Below are 25,533 nucleotides of genomic sequence, written 5' to 3'. Positions count from 1 at the left end.
TCTTTTGAAAATTGCTTTTTCTGTTGCCCTGTAATGTGTTTGCCACAGTTGTTGAATAGAAGGAAGCTGACTTCTCCTAGTCCATAGAACAAGTGCAGCAATTTGGAAAACAGCAGTGCCATCCACTTCAAACATTCCCCTGAGTGCTGAAGGGACATCCTCTAATGGGAGACCAGCATTCATTCTGGAGTTTTTTCACAGCATCATAGAATCATTTGGGTTGGAAGGACCTCTGGAGGTCACCGTGCCCAACCTCCTGCTCAAAGCAGGTCTGACTTCAAAACCACATCATGTTGCTCAAGGCCAAGTCCAGCTGAGTTTTGAAAAACCTGCACTGGTGGAGATTTCCCAGCCTTCTTGAGCCATATGCTCCAGTGCTTTACCAATCCACTGTGAAATCCCTTTTCCTGGATATGCAACTGGAATATCTGTTGTTAAAAATTGCATCTGTAGATTCTTGCCCTTTCTTCAAGAGGAGTCTGCCTCTGTCTTCTCTACAATTCCTTACGCTCAGTTGAAGAGAGCAAATTGATTTTTCTTTGGTGTTCAGTTCTCCAGACTGAGTAAACCTGGCGGAGTGAAATCCCTGCAGGTCCTGGTGGCCCCTTGCTCAGCTTGCAGTGCTTGAGGTCCCTGTGGATGGCAGCCTGCTCTGCTCACTGACCCAGGACATGCCATCCACATGGCACAGAGTCATTGTGCCCTTCATCCAGGGCTTTGGAGCAGGCTTCAGCTGTATCAGCCCCATCTGGACTTTGAGAAGTGTCACTTGTTGGTCTCTGCTCATCCCATGTCCCTTCGGTTTGACTGTACAGACTCTGTAAAGTCTGTATCAAAACCTTGCTCAAATGAAGATAAATGACACTGACACTTCTCCCCTTTCACTGCAGAAGACAATCACTTTATTCAAGCCTGCCTTGCCCTGGTTTATCCAGCTTCCTGTTCCCAGTGACCCTTTTATGCTTCCTGTGCCTGGAAATTAATTTTGGGGAGTTTTACACCATCATTTTTTCAGAGATGGAGGTTAGGGTGTCCTGTCTGTGATTACCTACCAAGGTGCTGTGTATTGCAAATTAAGTAGTTAAATTCCTTAGAGTGTGCTTTTTCTCTCATCCCTTTTCTAAAGAAAGATTATCCAAAATCAATTTAGTCTCTCTTCCTTAGGTCATCAGATGTTAATTCCATTCACTCGCTGCCACCATAAATCAAGTTTTGAACAGTAGTCTGGCTGTTAAATGATATATATCTTGATAGGAGAGATTCTGTGATCCACTCAGTTCCTCAATTCAAAGGTATTTTAAATACCAAGTGAAAGAATGAGACACTGGGCGAGAAATGGTGACAATCTGTAGTTTGGAATGTTAACACCACTTGTTTTGGCAGCAATACTGCTCGTAAAACAATAAGATCCATATGGATGCTAATTTTCCCAATTCTGAGTAATAAATACAACCTCTTTATGGTTTAAGTAATGATATTACTCAATACCACTGCAGGGTCCAGTAGATGGTTTCATGATGAGGTAATAAATAGCGATTTTGAAGAGCTGATTTATTTGTGTTTTTCTTTTATGTGGTTTCTGATGGGGGAAGAAGAAATCCCAGAGCCAGTGCAGAGCCTTGCCCTCTCCTGTAGCTGACATATTTTGGCTGAAGATATGTCAGCTGAGAAATATGAGCCCATCCATACAGCTCCGCACGCTCCCACATTAAAGTATTATAAAGGAACCTTCAAGTGGAAAACCAGTAACAAATTGCAGCTGAGATGCTTATGGCAAATTGCACTGCCCCGTGTGCCCCACCACTGCTCTGCTGTTCCTCCACATGCTGCTTTAGCCAGGGAGAAAAATGGGAGCTCGCTCTGGTTTTCCTGTGTCGCACAGACAGGAGCTGCGAGGGGCAGCAGCCTCAGGTCCCCGTGGTGGCTTCTCTGCAGGGCTGGGATGATGTTGCTGGCACGGACACAGGCTGGAGTATTTCACCAGTAAAATCCCTGCAGCTGTTTCCCCACTGGCCCAACCGAGGAGCAGCAACTCCTCAAAGTCTTTGCTGCCTCAGAAGTATGGAATTTGCTGTCCCATCCCATGGAGGGGCTGGAAAACGCTGTGCACTCTGTCTGCCCTGCTCCCACCCCAGTGCCATGTAACAGAGAGGTACCCCAAAGGGCTCCTGGCTGGCTTCTGGGTACAAGCCAGGGAGATGGGGCAGCACTGCAGGGCCAGGGATCTGCTGGAGCTGGGTGCTGCAGCCCCTGGGGCACTGGCTGTGAGCCCTGGGACCACCTCCTGCAGCAGGGATCCAGCTCAGGAGAGCCCATTTCCCATCCCCACTCTGAGTGTGGGCTCTCAGGCAGGAGCAGCTGCCCTGGCACAGCCCTGCAGAGCCCACGTGCTGCTTGGGATCACTCCACATGGACCATCCTGATTCATTCTCTCTTTTCTGCTGCCATTTGGTGGTTCTGTTTTCCCTCACGCCCAGATAAGAGCAGGGATTTTAGGTTCTGCATCTGGGGATATTCCAGATAGAGAAAAAACATCGTGAGTCCTCAGCTGAGGGCCCTGGGCTTGTGCTGGCCTCAGACATTTAAGGCCACAGAAGGTATGCTCAATGTGCATACCTTCTCTCCAATTTGTTGTTTTCTTTTTGAAAATCTTTTTTTTTTTTTTCCTTAAAGAAACAATTAGAAGTAAAATCCATGACTTTAAAGTACAGTGATTATTTTCAGTATGTAGTCAGACAGCAGAGCTGTTCCTTGGCCCAGTCACCTTTGAAGAAATGATTGTCACCTAACCTGAACAAAAACTGTTTCTTCATTTGAACGAGTGGCAGAGACTGTGACAGTGATTTAAGGTCTTTAGTGTTGATTTCATGCAAGAAAATATTTTTCACAGTGTGACTTTAAAGTAGACTTTTTTCCCCCAATTACTCTACATGTTGGCAGCAAATTAGCTTTGAGGGAGTATTGTGCACATCATAGCCCTCTGTTGATGTATTGGGGAGTCATTTTTGGATGTTTTAGCTCAGTCACACCAATGACTGACGTTGTTCATGTCTTCCCTTTCTGTGGATTTGAAAGACTTCCTTTTGACAGGGAGGGTGAGATGGAAAAAAAAAAAAAGCAGCCAAAGTACAAGAGATGATTGGCAAAGTGATGATATCATCGAGTGTTCAAAGACTCTGCAAATTGAAGCTTATTAAGATGACATTTTGTCTTCTATTCAGCACTAATTGGAATCATGCCTGGGTGCATGATGTGGAAGGTACTTAATACCTGAGTGTTTATCATGACAAAGTGACAGGAATCGATGTCAGGGATGCTGTAGATTTCTGTTTAATGGTGAAAACAATATATTTCAAACTGCAATTACATATCTCAGAGTCATTGGTATTCATGTGTCTGCAAGTCCCCCTAAAAACCCACAAATAAGAAAACTTCACTTTTGACCCCTGAAATATTGGCCTGATCGTGAATATTCCGTTTTCAGGTTTTGGAGTTGTTCTTCAGAGTTCATAAAAGCATCACTAAGGTAGTTTAAGGGAAAAAAAAAAAGGGACAAACCCCTCTGACACAGTGTTTTCACTTGAAACAGATCTGAAAATCCCATGAAGAGTGAGCTCAGTCTTCCACACGGGTGATACAATTCCTCTAAAGTTGTCTCTGACAGCTTGAGTTCTTTTGTAGACTGTGCTTTCTGCTGTATTGGCATCTGTAAAATGAATTTAGAAAAGAGAAACAGCAGAGAATGTGATTTTTGGAAAGGCAGCTGCTGCAAACACGGAGTACACTGGAAGATTTGAAGGAAGCTGCATGTTCTCCTGCTGTATTTGGTGTCCTTAGGGACTTCTGGGTTGGAGGGCACCTGTGTCCTGGCTGGGGTAGCAACAGCACAAGTGCATTCCTCTACATCTTCATCTTGGACCTTATGAAATTCAGATCTTCAATTAAACCTCTAGTTTAATCTAAAATTAATATTTATTCAGCAATGGATGGAAACAATAAGCTGGTCGATGACATTGGTACCTGAATTGCTGTTTTTAAGGGAGTAAGGATTGGTAATTGCAGAGTAATATGGTTTTTTAAAAAAACCCAGACAAACAGAAACAAGCAAAAAGCCCACAAACAAACAAAAGGAAAAATGCCAGCCCAAACACAAATCAATGGAGTGTGGATGCTCACAGGAGTTACTGGTCATTAAGTGACTGATCCAGCTGCCTGTGTGTGTCCCTGTGAACTCCAGTAGTCCTGTAACTAATGAGATGTTGACAAGCAGTAGTTTAGGGGCTGCTGGTAATTATTTGTATTGCTGGAATCCTCTCGGGGGTCTGAGTCTATGTAGTGTGAGTGAAAACATGGAACAACAGACAGTTCCTGTCCCTGAGAGCTGATACCATAATTGTGCTTGGGGGATGCTGCAAGTGGGGGCAGCAGAAGGTTGGGGACCTGAGCTCAACAAGGTTTATCACTTGGTTTCTCTGTGGTTTGGCATGGCTGGAGCAGGGAAGCAGAAGACACAGCACATGAGCTGCCCCCTTTGAGTGCCTCCAACAACATCAAAAAATGCCCTTCCACGATTTGTCTGTGGCTCCGAGAGACAGCTGAAGTGTGCTGGCCCCTTGCCACGTCTGCTATCAAAGGTTCTTGTGTCACTGCAAGGAAAAGGAAAAGTGTTTGGCTGAGGTGTGAGATGAGCACGGGACCAACATTTTTGTCTGTTCAAAGTTTGGGAGCCCCTGGAATGATTCCCGTGCTTACAGACGTGCTGGTTGTTCAACCTACTCGAGTTTAATGATAACTAACTGCAAGCCTGTGTACTGCATGGATTTCCTCGTGGGAAAGCAAATCTAAAAAATAATTTGTTGCTGTTCCTTTTATCTGTTAGGTGCTGTTTTGGGGGAGTGGAGGGAAGAGGACTCAAGCTGTCAATATACCATGGGTAATATTAGATAGAAAATATTAATTTTTTTTCCTGCTAAAATCAGTTTGGGATGTGTGAAGGAGTGTGTTTGTGTGTATATATATATGTGTGTGTGTGTCTGAGTGTGTGTGTATATGTATTATTGCCCTCTAATGGATAGAACCTGAATGGCTCAGCTTTGTCTGCTTATATGGGGCTTGTAGCAAAACTTTTATTTTTTCTGATATTTCCCATTTTAGAAGAACTGTATAATGTTTATTCAGAATTCTGATGCATCTTTTGTGAGTAACATTCCTTTAGTTTGTGTAATTAATTTGGAGTTCTGTATGAAGTCCCGCAGCTTAGAGAAATGCCTTGTCTTTGTTCTCTGAAGGTTTATTTCAGCTCAGCCATAACTGCTAGAAATTCAACATTTTATTCTGCTATTTTTACCACAGTGCCAAAATAATAACTGGATTTTGGGACAGATTTCTCTACAGTGCTGACCTCAAGGCCCTTTTGGATGTGTAGATCCTGCTTCTTTGCTTTCTTCCATCCAGAGCATGTCCCTGTCCCAGCACCTCTGCTGAGCACCTTGGGTCTCCAGCACCTGCCCAGCTCCTGAGATGGAGATGGAAGAGGGAATGAGCTCTTGGATGGATTATAGCAAGCCAAATATTCCTGCTTATGAAATCCTGTCAATATTCAGGGCAGAGCAGCAACTCATTTCACAAAGCTCTGCTACAGCACCTCCAATCTCTGCAGGCTTTTAGCTGAGTCCATCACATTTCTGTTTAGGATCCAATTACAAGCTGAATGTAGGCTGGAAGAGCAGAAGGAGCAGCACATTAATCAAATTCCCTTGTAATGACTGTGTTCTCGTGTGGGTGATGCTCTGAGGTGTGATACAAGGTAGGGCACACAGTGCTGGCTTTTCCTGTCCCTGCCCAGGGCTGGGCTGTCCCTGGGCTGTACCTGCTTGCCTTGGCAGGCATCCACAAAAGCCTGTTGTAGTCATGGCAGAGCTTTTTCCTGGCAGCAAAAGAAACTGTCCCTGTGTTTCAGGCTACTACATTGTCAATTCGTGGGGGAAAATAGAAAAAAAAATTTGCATATGTTAAGAGAGAGATGAAGGATGTTGCAGGAGCATCTTCTCAGCCCGAGATGGGGATTTTATCTGCATTTCTAAATATTGGTGTTTTTCCTCTGAACGTGGTGTTTCCTAGCAATATGCTTTTTCCCTTGGAAAAAGTTATTTTCCGCTTACAATACATTGGCAGCCATTGTTTGTATTGTTCAGGCTCAACCCTAGGATTTTTCTAAATGCTATTTTGATTTGATGACTTTGTTCATCAGTGAATTATGAAAGCTCTGATTGTTTAGGGCACAAGAAGGGCACAATGCATTACTGGGTCACATGCTCACTTAATGCATGCACATTGTGGTGGCAGTAGTAATAGCTCCATTAAAGAACAAAAGGTAGCAACACATAGAAGCTCTGGATCTGGCCAATCCCCTCAAATTACCATAAATATTTGAGCAATCTGAATAGTTTTGGACTCTGTAGTAAAGCTTTCCTGTTTTTATCTGGCACTGAAGGAATGTGGAATAAAGTATTCATTTAACAAAGTATAAAAATATGTGTGCTATGCAGTTATAATCATGTGTCATTAATCAGAAAATACTGCAGAAACTCTGACAAATTAAAAACACAAGGATGTGTCTGCAAGGGCTTTTTCAGTCATTAAAAAGCTGCTTCACCTCTCAGGCAAACTATTTAATGGCAACTCCTTGCTCAGTGTACTGACATCTTCAAAGGCTCTGACATCTGTCGGCCTTTGAACTACCATTAAAAAATATTATCCCATTTCCATTCTTTTATGCCCATTTTTTTAATTATAGTCCTTCTTTCAAGTTAGGAACATGGTTGGTTTAAATGATGCTGTCCTTTCGTTTTCAGCCACCCAGCTGCGGTTTGAATAAATTGATGTAGAATCAAAGGCGGGACTTTAAAGGGAAAAGGTTTGATGGACTTGGACTCCGAACCAGATGAGGTTTTATGATGAAAAGGGTTTAATCCCAGCACAGGCATCGCTTCTATCAGTCGAGCAGTACAAAGCGATTCATATATATAGGTTCACGAGAAATGATCTATTTTTTTTTTTTATTTTTTTTTTAAACAGCACAGATCTCTTCAGGACTTGCAAATGTGGCATTAGCTAATATTCAGAGAGCTGATTTCCTTTCATCCACCAGAAGCTTATGATTATAGTACAGTTCTCGAATTGGAAATGAGAGCTGCAACACAGATTTAAAGCTCTGCTGTCTGATTTGTATTCAATATACATGTCACTGCGGGACAAGCCAGTCTGGGCCGAGCTGGTTCAATGAAGGGAAAAACAGTTTCAGCATCAGAAATTCTTGGGGGGGGGGGGGGGGGGTTGGTGGGTGGGAAAGGTACCAATTAATTCTTACCTGCTCTACCTGAGTATTGTGTGGGGTACTTGGTGGATTACTCTCACTGCTGAGGCTGTGCAAACAAACCCTTGGGATAAGGTTTCTTTGGCATCTCTGGCATCAGAGGCTTGGAGGGAATACACGGGATTAATCAGGAATGGCTCCTAAAGCAGCCATTTATATGGAAGGCAGTGTTTGTTTTTCTGAGTTTCAAGGAGATTTAGCAGAGACAGCCCTGTTACTCCTTTATAGCCATAGCCTTCATTAATGTGGTAATTAGGCCTGTGTGTGGGGAAAGCCAAAATCTCTGTCTCACAAGTGCATCAGAAGCCATTTGTCAAAATTACCACCTCAAGGTATCCAAGAAACAATCTCTCTGCTGGTTCCCTGATCTTCGTGTTAGTAAAAATGTGCTGCAAAGTCATGATTCCTCATTTATTTTCACAGAGTGGGATTGTGTCCTTCAAAACAGTGATGCTTCCCAGAGAAGGAAAGCAGCAGGTTTCAAAAAGTCTGCACATTCTTTCCCCTTAGAAGGCTGATCCACAGAAAGGAGCCAGCTCCATTTGGTGCTCTGCCTCCAGTCAAGAGTTTCTCCTTCAAACCCTTCTCACAGCTGGTCCCTGCCAGAATATTGTTTAGGAGTAGTATACTTTTCCTGATTTCTTAGTGAAATTTTGAGGTTGTGTTTTAGGGTTGTGGGTTTTTTTGGGGTGTTTTTTGTTGGGTTTTTTTTTTTGGTTTTTTGGGGTTTTTTTGAGACAGTACTAAGTGCAGACACGGGCCTTTATAAATGGGTTATTTTATTTGACTGCTGTTTCATAGAGGCTCCGTGTTTAGTATGTGTTTAGACTTTTATATTTAAACTGTGTATTAATATTTATTCAGAGTACAGTAGATCCAAAACAGTTGCATAAATAAATCTGAAGAAATTCCTGCCCCAGGATGCAGTGGCCTATTTGTCATTCAGAAAACGAAGTGGCATCAACTGAATTTGAGGACAAACCGAGAAGGATGAAAAGGACAGAGACCAACAGAAAGGTGCCAGAGGAAGACACTGAGCCAAAAACCCTCTCGATTTCAAGAGAAGAAATGTTAGGCACAGTTCTGGTTTATTTTGAACAGTTCATCCTGTGATTGATGTCATGTTTTTGAGCTGGTAGCTGTGGAGCAGGAGGCTTCCAAAAGGTCTCTGAAGTCAGGAGAGCCACTGTGGAATGATGTGCAGCCAGCACTGGAGGGTGAAGGTGCAGAGAGGGAGGCTGGAACCAGCATCAGCTCTGTGTGTGCCCATAGGTACCATCACCTGATGCCCTCAATTCCAGCCTAACACCTGAGATGGTTAAAGACCACCTTCTCCAGATGGGGATGACTCATTTCTGTGTTTTATATCAGGATTGTAGACACAGACTACTAGAATGTGCTTCTTCCAGTGAGAAATTGATTTGAAAAGGAGAAAGCCAAAAGTTGGACTTGTAAAGATAATTCTTTATCTTATTTGTGTGAGCAGCTAATGTGAGGATGAGAATTTACCACAAGTGACTAACAGGAATACTGCAGCTGTTGTTGCTGCTGTGCAGAAATGAGGGATCTCTACAGTCAGAGGCTGATTATTTCTTTCAAATCTAAACTTGTGAGTGATGCAACTTTTATTTCTGGAGCTGCTGGATTCTAGGATTCCTGCCCACACATATTGCCAGTCATGAGGCTGAGAACAAGGACTTCACATTTGGTTCAAGACTGTCACCTTCCCTGTAGCAGTGTGACATCAGAACTGAGAGAGGTTCCTGCTGCTTGGCATCCTTAGGCAGAGCAGAATAGGGCAGGTGGTGCATTGAAATCCTCTGTTGTTGGCCCAGAGAATGACAGCATTGAGTCCTTTACTTGGCTTCTTGTGATTATGGTGGAGTTGTGAAAACTTTCTCTTTTTTCCCGTCAGTAGCAGTGAAGGCAGAGTTGGACAGAGGTGTGAGCAGGGAGCATCCCTTGGGTTCCTGCTGAGAAGGTCCTGGCAGAGGCTTGAGCAAGAGTTGCTGTCCAAAGTGGGCTTTTCTACAAGTGTGAACTCCAGAAATGAAAGGTGGCAGATATTTCATGCCTGGACAGCTGATGACTGAGGCTTTTTATTTGCATCTTGTCCTTGGTTTGTCCTGTCAGGTTTTGTGTCCGATGCCATTTCCCTTACAGCTGTTGTAAAACCCTTATGGGATGTGAGAGGTGAAACTTGGGAATATTCACAAGTGGTGTGTTTTGAGCAACAAATGCATCCAAAATGAAAGTATGTGATGCTTTTCTAGGTGGGTTTTTTTTTGAGGCCTGGGGTTGTTTTGGCTCTTTTACTTACAGCGAAATCTTTTCTGTAATTGACAGGCTAAGACATTCCCATAGACAATGCAGCATGTTCCTTTTCTGAGGACAAATTGGGAATTATAACACATTTAATTTTGCTGCCTCAGAGAGATGAATGTCTGTAGTAATCCTTGAATCTGCAACACATCATGTCTGCATTTAAATCAGCATTACACATTGTTCCGGAAATGTTAATGCTTTTAAATTTAACATGTGGAAAATTTAAATACAAATGTTTTTAAAAGCTTTGACTTAGGGGATGGTGGACACAAAGTGCTCTGAGATTGACAGGTAGTTCTTCCCAGGCCACTGCAGAGATCTTTAGGCTCCATTTCTGGATTCCATAGCAGGGAATTCCTATCCTTCCTTACATATCAGTAGTTTTTTCTCACTTTTAGAACAAGCTTTACTTGGATGTTATTTCAAAACTGAAAATATCTTTAACATTCATCTGAGGGGAATGTTTTCCTTTCAAATCCTGAAATGCAGAAATTAAAGTTCTTCATAAAGGAAGATAGGGAAGAAGTTTGCATCAATCATCATTTAGGGATGGATTGTTGTGCATTGTACAATGCAGAAAACCTGGTGTTAACATGCAGATTTTAATTTATTTTTTTAATCACTCTGAATTTATTTGTATTTTGCTGTCACAAGTCATTATAGGGAATCACTGCATTAAACAGGTATTTATGGGTGATTTATTTTCTTATCTCCATCATATTTAAGTTCCATTGATGTGGTTATGTAGATTGTTATGTGCCCATTTGAGTGTCTCTATTAAAATTCTGGGTAGAAAGGCAGAAGGAAATTAGTCCTTTCCTGGCAGGTCCCGTAGCAGATTTGTTTTGAATCATTTTGTTTGTCCAAGGAAGAATACAAAGGTAAACTTTCCTTTCAGTAGATAAAAGGAGAGGAGAAAGAAGGCGGAATTTTTAATTTTTCTCTCACTAATCTGTTTCAAAGCAAATACAGTAAATCAGGGAAGGAGAAACTGCTCTGGATCAGTCTCCAAGGCAAGAGGGCCAAGTCTGTTCCAGATCTTAGAAGAGTGTAATGGAAAATGTATTTATTATCTCAGTTTCAACTCAGTGAGTAATCCTTTGGCTCACCAATTCTCTGCATTGTTTTGTTACACATGTAAGCTCAAGGTTCTTCCTTGCACTGAAACTCATTTTGCTGGGAAGCCAGTGACAATAACGAACCTAGATGAAGTTCTGCTTCCTAGCTGCTGTTAACTAAATTGGAATCAAATGTACTTATGTAAATTAAGAAATGGAAATAAGCTCCGTTAATTTTAAGCTCTTTGTGGAGCTGTTCAAATGGATGTCTGATTTTTCTTTCTTCCCCCCTTCCTCTTTTTTTTTAAGCCCAGTTTGTAGCTTAAGTGCCATTTACATTAACTGGGATTTAGGCAGCTGACTGGCTTCTGTAAAAGTCCAGATTTACTTCAGTGCACTTCTTTTTTTTGGGGAAAAAAAAATCAAACATCAAAATTTGTGTTTTGCCTAATGCCATGTCACAGCAGAGCTCAAAAATGTGCTGCCCCTTTCTAAGATGTGGAAACCAGAGTGAGGCCAATATTTTCAGTGTAACTTTTCCCTACTGGCTTTTTGTTACCTGTGTGGTGCTTGTTTCTTTACAGCCTTCAGAAATACCTGGCAGAGTCAGTGAAGAGTTTGGAGGTTAAGTTACCTGTTAATTGTTGCCTAAGTGTGTTTATTTATAGGGCTGGCACAGGCAGACTCATTTTTCCTTCATTTTATTGGAAGTGGAGCTGAGTAGAAGATAACTATTGTTCTTTGTCAGTCAACACTTCCACTGTGTTTCAGGAAATACTAAGCAGTATTAGAAAAGACAATGCATTCCTAAAAAGTAAAATCTCTTTTTGAGGAGTGCTGGACCTTCCTTGGGGTGATGTTCAGTGCAGGAGAGGTGGTGAGGGCTGTGGTTTGGAGGTGAGTGGTGTTTCCCTCCAGCAGCACTGTAAAGGCAGGATGGTGTTAAACCAGTCCCCACACCAAAGTGAGACCCTGGTGGATATAAGATAAGCAGGGTTAGTAGGAGTAAACTTTTATCAGATTCATAAATGTTAGAGGCATTTTCAGAGCATTCACAGCGCTGGAATAGGCCAAGTAAAGAATCTTACCAAGGAAGTTTGACCTTTAAAAGCAGCTTAACGCTGTGAAAATGAATGAAATGAATATGTAAGTTAGCAGCTCAGCATCTCCCTTTACAAATCCCAGGGGATATTTTCAAGAGAGATGTCAGAGGTACATGTGCAAAGGTGAGAGGAGTCGAGGTTGTGTGGGATGGAGTTGAGAGACCTTTGCATAAATCCTGGAATGAGGATTGAGATCCCACCCTGCTGAACTGCACGTGTTTTGCCATTAGTTGTCACCTGCACTGCTCTTACTGAGGGTTTTTCACTGGACATTTCATCTCTCTGAGCCTGAAGAGCTTCCCCTTCTCTTGTACTGTGCAGCTGCAGATTTGTGCAGCTTTGGTTTGTGCCAGTTTTCCTCCAAGACCTAAACTTGATATATCCAACCTGATTTATCAACTGAGGACATTTCGTTTATGAATGTATTTTAATAACTTCACCTCACCACTGAATGTAGTCACATATAGGGTATATATAGAGAGAAATATATATAAATAGGATGAGGATGGCTCCTTTATAAGAAGCTCTGCAATAGAACCAACATTCTGGGGAGAATTTTTTTTCCCCTCAAGAACGAGAACACTTCAGTGTGCACAAGATACTAAATATGCATGGACTAAAATGCATCTCTGAGTATTGAGGCTGATATTTTAGTGTTTCCAGGAAGTCTTTAGACCACTGTCCAGGACTATTTATAATGGTGGGGGTATAATTTCCATGTTTTCCCCTGCAAGGTCTTGCACAGCCCCATGCTCTTGGAATGATCAGTGCTCTTAGGAGCTGAGCCCAACCTGCTGGTCACTGAACTGTTGTTCATTTTCACTTCATTTCACACCATTTCATTTATCAGCTCCCTTAAATACCACATTTATGGGCCTGTGTGTTCTTACCCAAAAGGCATTTAAACTTGACAGTGTAATAGATTGTGCTGTGAAAGCTAAATAGCTGTTTATTACTTATCCCTGCTAATTTGTGCTCTGCCACATCATTACCCATGTGATAATGTGCCGCGGGTTTTCTTAGCAAATGAAATCTCATCTTTTAAAGTATTCATAATATTGACAAATGGCTGATTTTAGAAGTCACGAGAGAGAAAAAGGGTAATAAATTCTTTACATATTTTAATTGAAATCGCCATGGTATAGAAAATACCTTTAATATAGTTGTTTAAATGGACATGATTGAGTTCAATACAAAGGAGCCACAAATAGCTGCCAGCTGGCTGGACTGGCCAGTTGGAATTCCTTTGGCATGAGAAAAGCAGGTATAGTGGGACCAGTGAGTCACACTCAGTAGCATGATTTGTGGACAGAAGGATCAGAGAGCCATTAGGACTGTGCCTGGCCCTTGGCTGGCGGGGTCCAGAGGGTAAAAATCATGAGCAAAGTTCCTGAAAACCAGGATAAGATCAGTTCAGAGAAGGATTGTTGTCTCTTGCAGAAGCTGCAGTAGAAAAACTCATTAATATAAACCAAATTTGTTACAAACACAAATCAACGTTACACACATTTGAAGTTCTTACAGCTACACTTTTTTTTCTAAGCTTAGAGCTGCGAATATTTGTTTATTTTTCAGACTTCTTTTATGTTAAAGGCATTGGTTGTTTTTGTGATGGGAGAGAAACTTGTGTGATCTGTTTCCCAGCATTTGATAAAGTTTTGTTTACTCACAAGAAAGCTGAAGTCGTTCAGATTCCCACTTTCAGCAGATAATCCCCTCTAAGGTGTTTGACATAAAAACAGGCTGGGACAGGACTCTTCATCCCCCTCTTCTGGGACACTGCCCTGCCCAGGGGTAAAAAGGGAGCCATTGTCCCCACTGAATCTCTGGGTGTTCCTGCTTCATTCCTTATTTTCCTTGCACTTCTTCATCATCAGAGTGAGATGTGTTGATATTACAGACTGCCTTTTCCCTTGACTGATCTCCTGTCCAAAATAATCCAGTGCCCAATAACAAATGTTGTGGATGTTTCATCCATTGCTGTCACACCACAGCAGCGTGGTGGCACAGAGGGACAAATGTCCCTTTCAGGAGGGCCCAGCTCATGTTCCCCAGCACACACTGCTCATGGCAGTGCTCTGACACGAGGAGGAAATGCTCAGAAGGTCTTGGCACACAGAGGCAGAAGCTGCTTATCAAATAGAGCTCTGACTTACAGGCTGATCTTTGAGGTTATTATCCTAGACAGGATCTTTGGGATCATCCAGCCTGGTCCATGCTACTGCTCAGAGGTTCAGGGGGTTTGTTGTAGGGTTTTTTTAAATGTTACATGCTGGCAAAACTGAACACAGCAAAGTGAGCCCTATCCAGTCATCTGTGACTGGAGCCAAGTCCACCCAGCGCAGAAAACTCCTGAAACTCAGTTTGAAGAGTTGTCAGGAGCCTCTTGAGATGCCCAGGGGTGTTTAACAGTGATGCTGTGTTCCAGCAAGGAGAGCAGTGAGCTTACTGCAGCTTCATCTGCTGGCAGCTCTTTGCCACTTACTGTAAATCTGCTGAAGCAACACCTCAGTGGGCTCTAGATCTGCACCTCGGGGGATAAATTAGGAGTTCATTTCATCTTCACTCTCCACTGCCTTGTTTTTGTGACTTCAGAACGCCACTGAGCTGAGCGTGTGCTGGGTGGATGTGGTTTGGTGTGGGATGCACTGAGAGGAGGGAGATGCTGAGCTGTGTTCATCCCCGTGAGGATGAAGATGCCGTCACTGCTCCAGCCTCCTCCTCAGAAACTGGTCCAAGGAAATGCTTCACGGGGGTGAAGTAGGAGCTCCTGGAAAACAAAGGGAATTTGTGTTATTATTGTTTTTAATTAGGCCGTAGTCATTCGGTCCGTTTCTCATCCCTCTTGCCTGGAAGTTGGAGCAGAGTTTCAGACATCAGCAACAGATTTTAATTTAAACTTTTTGCCAACTTTATATTTTCTTATGCAATTTTCTTTTTTAAAATTAAGAGCACATGTTTTCCTTCCAAATAACATGCAGTACATTTATTGGCATTTTAAATAGGCCAAAGCGAGTGACCAACCTTCTTCTTTTTCTTTCAAGTCTATTTTTTCCCTGCAGGCAAATTGCTGTGGGCTTATGACCCACCCTTTTTATGACACTATTTCAGCACAGATATTCTTAGTTAGAATTCTAAGTTATTTCTTTGACACAGAAATAGAAATCACCACCTTGGCCGGCAGTTTCTTCATCTAAGGGACATAGAAAGACAACATCAGCTTACACAGTTTCCCAAATTGAACAAAAATACATAAACTATGTGACAGAGATTTCATAAAGGTTTATATGACATATTTCTATTTGTTGTCCTGTTATGTGGATTAATGGTCATTTTGCAAAATGCTTCCTTGTCTGGGGCCTGTTCCTGTGGCATTGCCATCCTGGGAATTGCTGCAAACTTCTGCATCCTCTCTAAAATAGATACAGATCTCTCTTATTCCATGTGCTCGTACCCACACCACTGAAATAGAGCCTACAACTTCGATCCAGAAAAGGCAGCGAGTGGCAGTAACGTTTTGGCTCTGTGACATACTGTCAGCCTTTTTTTCTTGTGTTTAATCCTCTTTTAGCACAATAATAATTTGCTTGGATGGGGTGTTTAAGGTATGTTTTTCTCACAGCAGCTCTTGTACTCAAGCAGTTGTTTGGACCATGCAAACCTTTTGGTTCCCAAACAGAGATTTGGGCAGCCAGAGGAGAACTTGAGATACTAAGACTGAGAAAGAGGACTCAGTGTTCCAAAGAAACCATCCTGCTTTTGGATCTGGAGCCTGAGAAGTGAGATTTCGTAACTGCAGCTTTTATTTTCCCACAGAACCGTTAAGAAAAGACAGTTGCTCTTAAATTTTGTATTTCATGAATTTTTCGCAACTGAGAATTAAGTCATCTTTGGGGCCTTTTTTTTTTTTTTTTTTTTTGTCCCAATAATTTGCCTACATTTAAGTCTAATAATAGTTTATTAAACCTGGCATGTGGAATAGCAGAGTCTTAGTGCTGGAAAGTTTGGGATTCATTTCCTGCAGCACTGGGGAGATATCCGTGTCACACAAAGTTGTCTCAGGCACCGAGTTGGGCGTAAGCTGCTTCTGCCACTGACTTTGTTTATGGGAAAAACTAATCTGGCTGTGAGAACTGGACTTATTTGAAAGTAATTGACAGGAACTGTGTCTGTGATCCCCAATATAAGCTTTTTCCAGTCACTTTGGAGAGATTAGATGTCTCTTAACATCATCTTACTCGCAGTGAAGTTGCTCCAAAGGGACTCCTTTAATCATATTAGTTTCGCTGCCATCACCCCGTCTTCAGAGTCTTTCTTCTTCCCTAATAGAACCAAATCTGCTTTTGCCATCTATTAGGTCCAACATTAATGCTCCTTTGCATATTAATTACTGTTGCTTTACCTATAGCATTCAGCTCACTCTCAGCTGGCCCCAGTTTTGGCTCTGGAAAAAGCTGTTACTTTCTCCTTACAGAAAACACCGGATTGTGTTTCATTTTCTAATGACTCTGTGTAAGAACCATTGAATGAAGAAAGGAAGTAAAGCTTAAAAGGTGTAACAGGAATTCACCCAGTCTTTATTTTGGCTTCTAGTCTCATTTGTGAATGAATTTTCCTTGTATTGTAAAAAAGTTAGTCCTGATTTCTTATGCTGAATATTTTAACAAACTTTTTAGGGAACTTCTGAGTGATGTAATTTGTTTGGTTTCACTTATGTGTGTGTGTGTTTGGGCTGTAGTTTAAGGAAGTTTTTTTTATTTTAAAATAGAAAGGAGAAAAAAAAAAAAAAAAAAAAGGAAGGAAAGTAGGGGGATGAGCTTTCAAAAAGAACTCTCACAGATGAAAAGATAATTGTGGCTATTTCAGGCAGGACTTGCACTGGGGCAGCTGTTAAAAACCCCAAATTCTCCATGTGTCAGTTTGGAACTCAGACCATATCACCCATCAGCAATTGCAGCTCTTATCTCCAGTGAGTTAGTGCTGCTTTGGCTAAGGAAAAGCCAGGCAGGCTGTCATGTTCTTGTGATCTGGAGATGAAATCATTTTCCGAAAGAATTATAAAAGTACATTGCGGATTTTAATTATACACTGAAACACACTTTACGTTTTCAGTCTGTATACAGATTTAATAAGAAATTAAACATGTGTAGAGGAAAAGCTCAGGGAAGGAAGGAAAGGATCTAGCACAGATTACAGTATATGAAACATATGTTTGAGATAATGCTGATAGGGCTGAAATATGTGGCCTGTGGTAGAGTTCTGTACACAAATGACGTGCTCATTCCTTCTCCACCATACACACACTCTTACCTTTGACATAGTAGGGACTAATGCCAGTGAGTAATTAAGAAAGCATGGAAGCAAAAGAAGTTTCTGAGATGGCTGATATTATTTAATACATGTTACAGCTGGGATAGCTGAAGGACAAACTGAAGGTTTGAAGGGAGATGATGTCTTTTATTACACCGTATAGTTCAAATAGCTTGAAAAATAGGCAAACTTTCAAGCCTTGATTTTTATTTTTTTTTCCCCTCTTTCAGATCACAGTATTTATAGGAATCTGTCTTGGGAGATTAATGTACAAGGCAATAGATCTGATAGTCATTCATGTCCCAACTTTGGTCAGAAACAAATGTTTCCTTTTCAAAGTTTTGTAGTAATGTGGTTCTCAGAGGCTGCGAATAAATGGCGTAGCTGAGTACAGACAGTGTATTAAAAATGTCTGAAGAAGAAAAATAGTAGTTGGAGAGAACCTGGCATTCCAGGACAATGGGAACTTTAAATATACACTGCTTTTCCTCAGATTTTCTTGTGAAACCTTTAATAAGCTTGAGCTGAGTCACCTGCACTTACTTGGTAGAACATCAATTTCTGCTCTCAGTATTGTCACATCCTCTGTGAACAAATTCCTGGCAACTGCAAAATTTCTTGTGAAACAGGGAGGACAAAGGGGGAAATCCTGTGTGAGTTTTGTAGTGAAAGTGCTCATTTTCAGAATTGCATTTATGGATGAAAACTGAGATGTGCCTTCAGTGTCATCCATCACACTTTGCTGTAAGGACAGTGCTTTATGTCCCAGATGTGATGCTCCTGTACTCCAGCAAAGAACCCACAGAGGAAATGGAGTTAGAAAAGCAACGAGTGAGAGTTACCTGCAGGTGTGACCTGAAGTAACAGATGTGTCTCTGCTCCTGTGGTGAAGTAGCAGAGTGAATTTTGTGGATTTGGGAGTGGCACAGCTTTATGCCTGTCCCTTAGATCCCTCCCTGTTGTGTTCCCCCATCGGGGGCTGGCAGTCATTGATAAATGGTAGATGATATCTCATTAAAAGGCAGCAGGTCGTTTCTTAAGGATAAAAGGAGGCATGGGGAGGATTTGCAGTGATTGTGTGCCACAAGCTCAATTTCTCCCCCCAAAAAAGGTCCATCTTACCAATGCTTTGGGCAGGGGGAGCTGTATTTATCTGTGAGCAGGAAGAGCAAGAAGAGAGGCCTGGAAAAGGCTCAGAGCATCCTCTGAGTGTGCTCCTACCCCAGCTGGCAGCCCCCAGTGGGCTTTGTGCCGTGGGTTTGGTCACTTTGCTGGCTCTTTCTCTCAGGTGATCTGTGGTTTGGAGCACCAGATCCGCAAGCTGAGGGAAGAGCTGATCCAGGCCAACGCCCTGAGGAACCATCAGCTGCTGGACCTGAGCCTCCAGAGGGACGAGGAGAAGCTGAAGGCAGCTCGGGACAAGGAGGCAGCACTCAACAGTCTGAGGATAGAGATGGAAAAAGTCATCTCAGACCTGAAAAAGAAGCACACGGCAGAGACAGAGGCGGCCTTGATCAAGGTAAGGGATTATTCACAAAGCGCAGCTCCGTGGGGCAGAAGGGGAGTGCTCACCCCAAAGGTCAGCTGAGCAAAGGTTCCCTAAGGAAAAATGTTTAGGGGTCACTTGAGTTAAAAAAAAAAAACAGAGTCACAACACGAGTGTAGAGAGTTCTGGGGTTCTTTGCTCTGGACACGCTGGGGCTGGGCAGCAGCCAGGAGGTGCCTTGAGGTGCTCAGGAGCCAACAGCACTTTAAAAACACAGGTGATTTCACAGGTAAAGGCAGCCAGGAGCAGGCTGATCTTCCTCTGCTGGAATAGAGACAGTGGGAAGGGTGGTTCTGCCTAGCCAAGGTCTTTGTCCCTTAAAAAGACAGTGAGCTCTGAAGGAGGGAAGAACTCAGGCTCAGGGTACAAGGAAGTTGTGTCTGGTTGCTCACAGTGGCTGGTCTGATTTTGCCTGTGGTGTACATCAAGTGAGAAAGGAATCTGGGTAGGATTTGAAAATAGAAATTAGTGTTTCAGATTGATGAAGGCTTCCCTCCTGTTCTGTCCCTTGGGGTCACTGCCCACATTCCTGCTTGGTGAGCATCCCTTGGACCCCTGTCTTAAATTCAAGTATTTCCCCCCACTCCATTTAGGGAGCTAAAACATGCAAGTTTTATTTCAAAAGCCAAACTAAAAAAAAAACCCTACTTAATATTTATGGTAGACTTTGTATATGTGTAAGCAGATAGTTGTTGAAGTCTCTTTTATACGTTGCATTAAGGCACTAAATCACACATTTTCCTGCAAGGGGATGTGCAGTGGCACAAATTAACAATCTGCACGGAGTGTTTGAGCAGCCTTTGTGCAAGTGACATTTCATTTACCTGCGTCAGGTTCTTGGTCTGTAATTTTAAAGAGCATTGGGAGGATTATGTTGGAAATCAGCCAGCCTGAAGCCATTAAAATGGCTGTGATCAACAATTCAGGATCTTTTCTGAATGTAAGGAAAGCTCCGCTTGGCATAATTATTTAAAGCCAAGGTCACAGAAAGTATTTAAACCTTTGAAATTCATCATTAAAGGATTAATTTTTAACTCAGGAAGACATTGTCATTTTTGCTTAAAAATGGAATTTGAATCTCAATTCTTTTCTTTCTTTGATCTTTTTTTACATGTGTAGTATAGCAAAAGAAAAGTTAACTTCTTTACATCCTCAAATTAAAGTTACAAATAATCCTTCATAAGGCAATATCTGCAATAGTCTTGAATTGTCATTTCTGTCAGAAATACTGGTTTTCTCTAATTTGTTGGATTTTTTTTCTTTTTTTCAAAAAATTTGCTAATTTTAAGCTATATTAACTGCTATTGTATTTTTTTTTCTTTAACCTACTTCCCTGTTTTTCTCCTAATCTGAAGAGCACATGTTGAGTAAAAGATAGGAGGGGAAAAGAAGAAAGTGTCTCTGTTAAAAGGTCTTTCACAGACATGTGAAAATACCTGGCATTACCTTCAAATCTCCATTCCCCATTCTGTTTCATTTCTGTCTTGCAATTGTAGAACTGTGGAAATTGGCCACAAAGTCCATAACTCAAAGGAGCTTAGAGGCCAAACTCCATTTAAAGCTCAAAAGTAGCAGTTTCAGCTAATTTAGTTCAAATCTAGATCCTTCCTTGATGAAGATGATTTTATCCAGGAGGGGGGGAAAAGCATCTTAGTTACAGCACGAGCCTTGAAACTTGTTTATGAAAGTATTTTCTGCCAGATCTTGTTACCTGGAAATTTAGGACAAAATGGGAGAAAAATTTGTTGTCTTAATTTCCCTTTTTTGGTGCCAATTCTGTGAAGATTGATTAAAAATCCAATGGGAAGCTGAATTTCACAGTTTAGGCGTGGAGCATCTGACTGGCCAGATTTTCTGAAGCTCAGTCCATTCTCAAGTGAGAGATCTCATTCCTCTGTGATCTGCTCTGGGAATAATCTTAATTTCTGTGTGGATTGTTTTGTGTCATTATTAACGTGAAGATGAGGTAATACAAAAGGAATGATTCTTACCTCAGTGACAAGGAAAACAGAGCTGCAAATGGGTGAAGAAGATCCAGGATTCCTCTGGCATTGCCCTTCCCATCATCCTGCTGAAGGAGAAGAGTGAGGGGCAGAGACAGGCGAAGGAAGAGTCTTCATTACAGGCACACTGAACATTTAAATATTTGTTGGCATTTGTAGACAGCTTTTTGATATTTAGGGACACGCGATTTATGGAGGTCTTCAATTTTCTGTTGCTTAAAAGCTCAGCTTTAAGGCAGGGACATTGTTTATTGTAGTGTCAGTTCCTGAACACTTCAGGCTTTGTCAGGGTTTGTGTCTGTTGGACATTCCTGGGGCATCATTAGGATGTGCAGCTTTTTCCCTGCTTTGCTCCTGTGAGATACTGATGTGCATTCAGAGTTTTCTGTGCATCCCTGGTTGAGCTGACAGAAGTTTTAGGATCATTTTTTCTGCAGTGTTTTCCCCTATTAGGAAGGAATCCTTCCCTAAGGGGAGGCTCAGAGTGCCCAGAGCAGCTGTGGCTGCCCCTGGATCCCTGGAAATGTCCAAAGAACTGGGCTTTGGAGCACCCTGGGACAGTGGAAGGTGTCCCTGCCATGGCTGGGGTGACACTGGATGATCTTTAAGGTCCCCTCCAAGCCAGAGCATTCCCTGGTTGTTGGATATTCGGGAGCCTGGCTGTGTTTGGGCAGGACCAGGTGTGTTCCAGGTTACATCAGCAGCACTCGGGGCTCTCCTCAGCCAGGTGCACTGGAGGAGAGCACAAAGCCGGGAGCAGCTCCAGGTTTGCCAGGAGTGACTGAACGCAGGAGACAAAGTCTGAGTGTGTGCAGATGTGGGGCTTGGCCGCCGCCGCTGTTTGTAACGTTCTGTGGGATTTTCTTGGCAGAGGAAATGAGCATTCAGCAGCAGAGCAGTGGACAGGCTAACAATGCTCAAAGGAAGCAACCTTGGAACGCTGAAAATATCTCATAAAAAAGCTCCCTTTGAGCAGCACACATGAGTAAACTGGAGAGGGAGAAGATGATGATGGGTTGTTTTTTTTTTTTTCCTCTCAAAATAATTTTCAGCATTTAGCTTTTTATTGACTTCTTTTCTATATTTAAGTAGATATTTTGACTCATTCTGTTAAAGGTTTATGCAGGTTCCAGGAACATCTAATTCTCTCTCAGTGCTGCTTTTCTTGTGGAGAAGTAATTTACATTTTTGTGTATTGACTGTACTGAACACACACGATATTTGGTTACAGGACAAAGCTGTAGTGAAAAAAAAATTCCAGAAACGGATTAAACACTTTATTTTGGGGAGGTGTAATTGTTCTGATGAAAGGAAGCTGTGAAGTGTTTCCCTCTGGAGAGATGGGACACCAAGGTGGCATAAAACCTGGCCTCAGCCCTGCAGATCCTGCTTGTAGACTTGAATGATGTTGATGTTAGTTGTACTCTGAGATTTCTGTGGTTTTAAATCAAATCTGAGATTTACAGTTTTTACCTGGTACAGTCACTCTGCCTGTATCTGGTGTGAAATCCACATAAAACTCAGATACTTGGGGACCTTAAAGTTAAGGTCACTCTGTAAATGACCACTTCCTTAATTAGGAATAATTACTTGATATAACAGTTTTGTTGCAATATAATGGTTTTGTAATGGGGCCCTTTTCAAAACCTACCAGAACAGTGTCCTATAGACAGATGCTTATTTTCTGAGCAACTTCTTGCATATAATTTGGAAATAAGGTACCAATAATGTGCCCTAGGGAACGTTTCAGTCCCTCCTTCAGCATCAGGCTCTGTGATGCTGGATGAATTCCTCACCCAGCACAGCCCTAGAGCAGCCCAGTTGGATGTCACTCCCTGGGCATATTTTCATGCTGCATATGTAGGAATATCTGTGATTCACAGTATCTGTTCTGGCACTGTTGCAGATGATGTCACACTGTTCAGCACTGGCAAAGACATAGAAGATGAAGGGAAGGAATATGACATCTTCTGAGATGAAAGATACTCCAAGAGATACTTGATTAAAAGTATTGAGTTTCCCCTAAGCAGTTTCTTCTGCTCCTAAAATACAAGCATCTCGTGTCTTTCATGAGTTCCCATTTCTGAGTCCTGTCTCTCTCAGCTCCTTCTCTGCCAACTCCACGTTTCTTTAACACCAAAAATGGTCTTATCCTTGTCCCTAAGACCTTCTGAGAACTGGATGTGATGGAACCTTTGATCTGGCACCTTTCACTTCATTAACTTGGAGGCTGAAGGCACACTTGCAGATAACTTTGTTTGTGGGAGCACTCAGAGGAGCTGTTTTCTCACTCCCTGCAGTGATTCCCTGGGTATTTACATGGGGGCAAATAGGTCAGCCATCAAATGTGGACCTGTATTCCTCCCAAGTGTAATGATCTCATTAAACGGTGTCTAATTGTAATGCAGACCTGTTTGTGTCCCTGCTGAATGCAGGCAGGATCCCTACCACTTGTAGATGTGCCATTTTTTTCAACTTGTTTTGAGTTCTATTACATAAATTATTTAGCTTAGGCCCCAGCTATGAATAATTTAAAGAGCCTCCAATTCTTACCAAGAAGAGTTGGATGTTTCCCAAGTCTCTTAATTTTTTTTTTCATTATAATCCAAGAACTATTGTCTCTGATATTATCTCTCTGTTTCAGAGCAGTAATATTTTTATTGTTTTTGTTTCGTAGAGCCTGTGTACATTAAATTACATTTGGTTCTTGAAGGTTTCTGACACGGTGATAGTGATTCACCAACTAATATTAATAAAAATGAGTGTAGTGCATTTGGCTTTGTTGGAGAAAATCTAGCAAAACCAGAAATGTAGTGCCAAAAGATCAAGTAAAAGCAAAACACGATGCCAAAAGATCAAGTCAAAGCAAAATATAATGCCAAAAGATCACGAAGAAACGTATTTCACAAAGAGGAAATACTTTTAATGTATATTAGCACAAAAAATGCGGATTATTTAATCTGGCTTGATAGTACCTTTCAACAAATCCTTTTAAAACCAGTTTCCTCTGTAGTGTGTCCCTTTTTGCACTGCTCCTTCTGATCCCTCCAAAGAAAAAGCAGGATGATGGTGGACCAGGAACATGATCACAGGAATTGCATCATCCCTCAGGGGAGCCGTTTGGAAGAGTCTTCAATCAACAGAGCCAAACATGAAGAAAAAGATGGTAGAATCATCCCAGGGATATTTCACTCAAATAAGACTAAACAGAATTTATGGCACTCTCCCTGCTGGAGATGTTTCAAAGCAAGAGCTGCAGTTATTCACAGAGTTACTCTGCTCCTATCTCCTTAAAAAGAAAAAAAAAAAAAACAAACCAAAAACCCTCAGAAAAAACAATCCAGAAAACAAAAACAACAGGTCACATTTCTGCTCACCAGCTGTATTTATAAACCTGGGTCCAGAGTTAAGAGCCAGGAGAAGTTGGTAAAACTGTCACTGTGGGGAAAAAAAGTGCCCCTATGGACACCAGACTCGCTTTTTAATATCTTTATTGATGTCTGAAGGGAGATCAAGCACCATTATTTGCATTCACAAATAGCACCACGGGGTTAAAAATGAAAAATGAAAATGATTGATTGAAGCAATGCTGTTAAGAAATGAGAACCAGGCAAGAGCTGAATAATAAATGATGACAAAATACGGAATTAAAAAGATGGCTTTCAGCAGGGCAGGGGCTGATATGATTAAAATTAGAGCTCGATCATGTGGCCCATCTTTTAGCACACATTACTCATGTCCTGTCACATCAGTTATAGCTGGGGAGTTGTTGGAGAAGTTTGCCTGGGTTTTCTAAGGTTTGGTGTGTTTTTAAGCAGCTGGCATCACTCTGAAATAACTGTTGAAGAGGCATTCACAGGTAGAGGTTTTTTTGAGGGTTCTGTCTGCTCTTTTCTTTTTCAAGTGTGTGCCCAAAGAGCCCTCCCTGTTCTGCAGCACCTGGGCACACGCTGCCTCTTCTCAATCCCTGAACTTCCAGGGTTTATCCTTTGGAGTGTATTCATAAGATCAAGACTCACAAAGTCGTGGGGATGGTGGATAAGGTGAATGCTGAGGTTTTGCCAGTGGCAGAACAACTGTTTTAATTATTTTTTCAATCATTTCCCGAGCCTTTCTTCGCTCTCCAAACAACCTGTAACACACCAACTTTATCTTGTTATACACAATTGCTTATTATTTCAGCTTTATTAAATATTTTTTAAAGCCCAGTTGAATCATGACCTCATTCTCTCTCCTTTTTTTCCCAATACTTTGTCTTGGAAAAGGCTGTAGGTCCAGTTTTGCCTAATTTACCAATTTTACTTATCCTTACATTCCTGGGGTCGTGATAATATTTGGAAAACCTTGGCTGTTTTCCAGCATGGTGCTGACTGTAATGTGAGATTACTTGTGGATTTTTTTTTTATTATTATAATTATTTTAACAACAGAGCCAATTCATTCTTAGATTTGCTCACAATTCTTGAGTGAGGAGTGGGTTCCTGGTCAGGTGTGACAGGAAGGATTCCCTGCTCCTGGATCCCAAAAGGTGCCCCATGGAATGTGTTCATCACATCCCTGCTTAGGTCAGCACAATTAAAAAAAAAAAAAATTTCCAAATAGCTTTATTTAGAAAAAATGCTCAGTGATCAAGACCAAACTAAAGTGAAACACAATAATTGTGTATTTAAATACTGGCACAATTTGAAGACATTGTTTGCACTCATTTGCTCTTTCTTCATATCATTATCATAGAGAAAAGCTGCAGGTGGCTTTTTTCTTCTTCTTTTTGGAGGAGAAGGAATGTTTGGGAAATAGGGAAGGGGTAAAACAAA

General features: G+C 41.7%; 1 protein-coding gene across 1 annotated transcript in view; it reads left to right on the top strand.

Annotated features, from left to right (window-relative positions):
* The window catches only part of CEP112 (centrosomal protein 112), a 155,739-nt gene that overhangs the window by 77,532 nt on the left and 52,674 nt on the right, over positions 1–25,533 (top strand). Inside the window, exon 20 of the mRNA XM_066332363.1 lies at positions 18,460–18,690. Within this exon, the coding sequence (XP_066188460.1) occupies positions 18,460–18,690 (231 nt within the window). The remainder of the gene's footprint in view (positions 1–18,459; positions 18,691–25,533) is intronic.

This window comes from Sylvia atricapilla, chromosome 18, assembly GCF_009819655.1.
Source record: "Sylvia atricapilla isolate bSylAtr1 chromosome 18, bSylAtr1.pri, whole genome shotgun sequence".
NCBI classification, from domain to species: domain Eukaryota; kingdom Metazoa; phylum Chordata; class Aves; order Passeriformes; family Sylviidae; genus Sylvia; species Sylvia atricapilla.
This window is presented reverse-complemented; position numbering and strand designations above follow the sequence as displayed.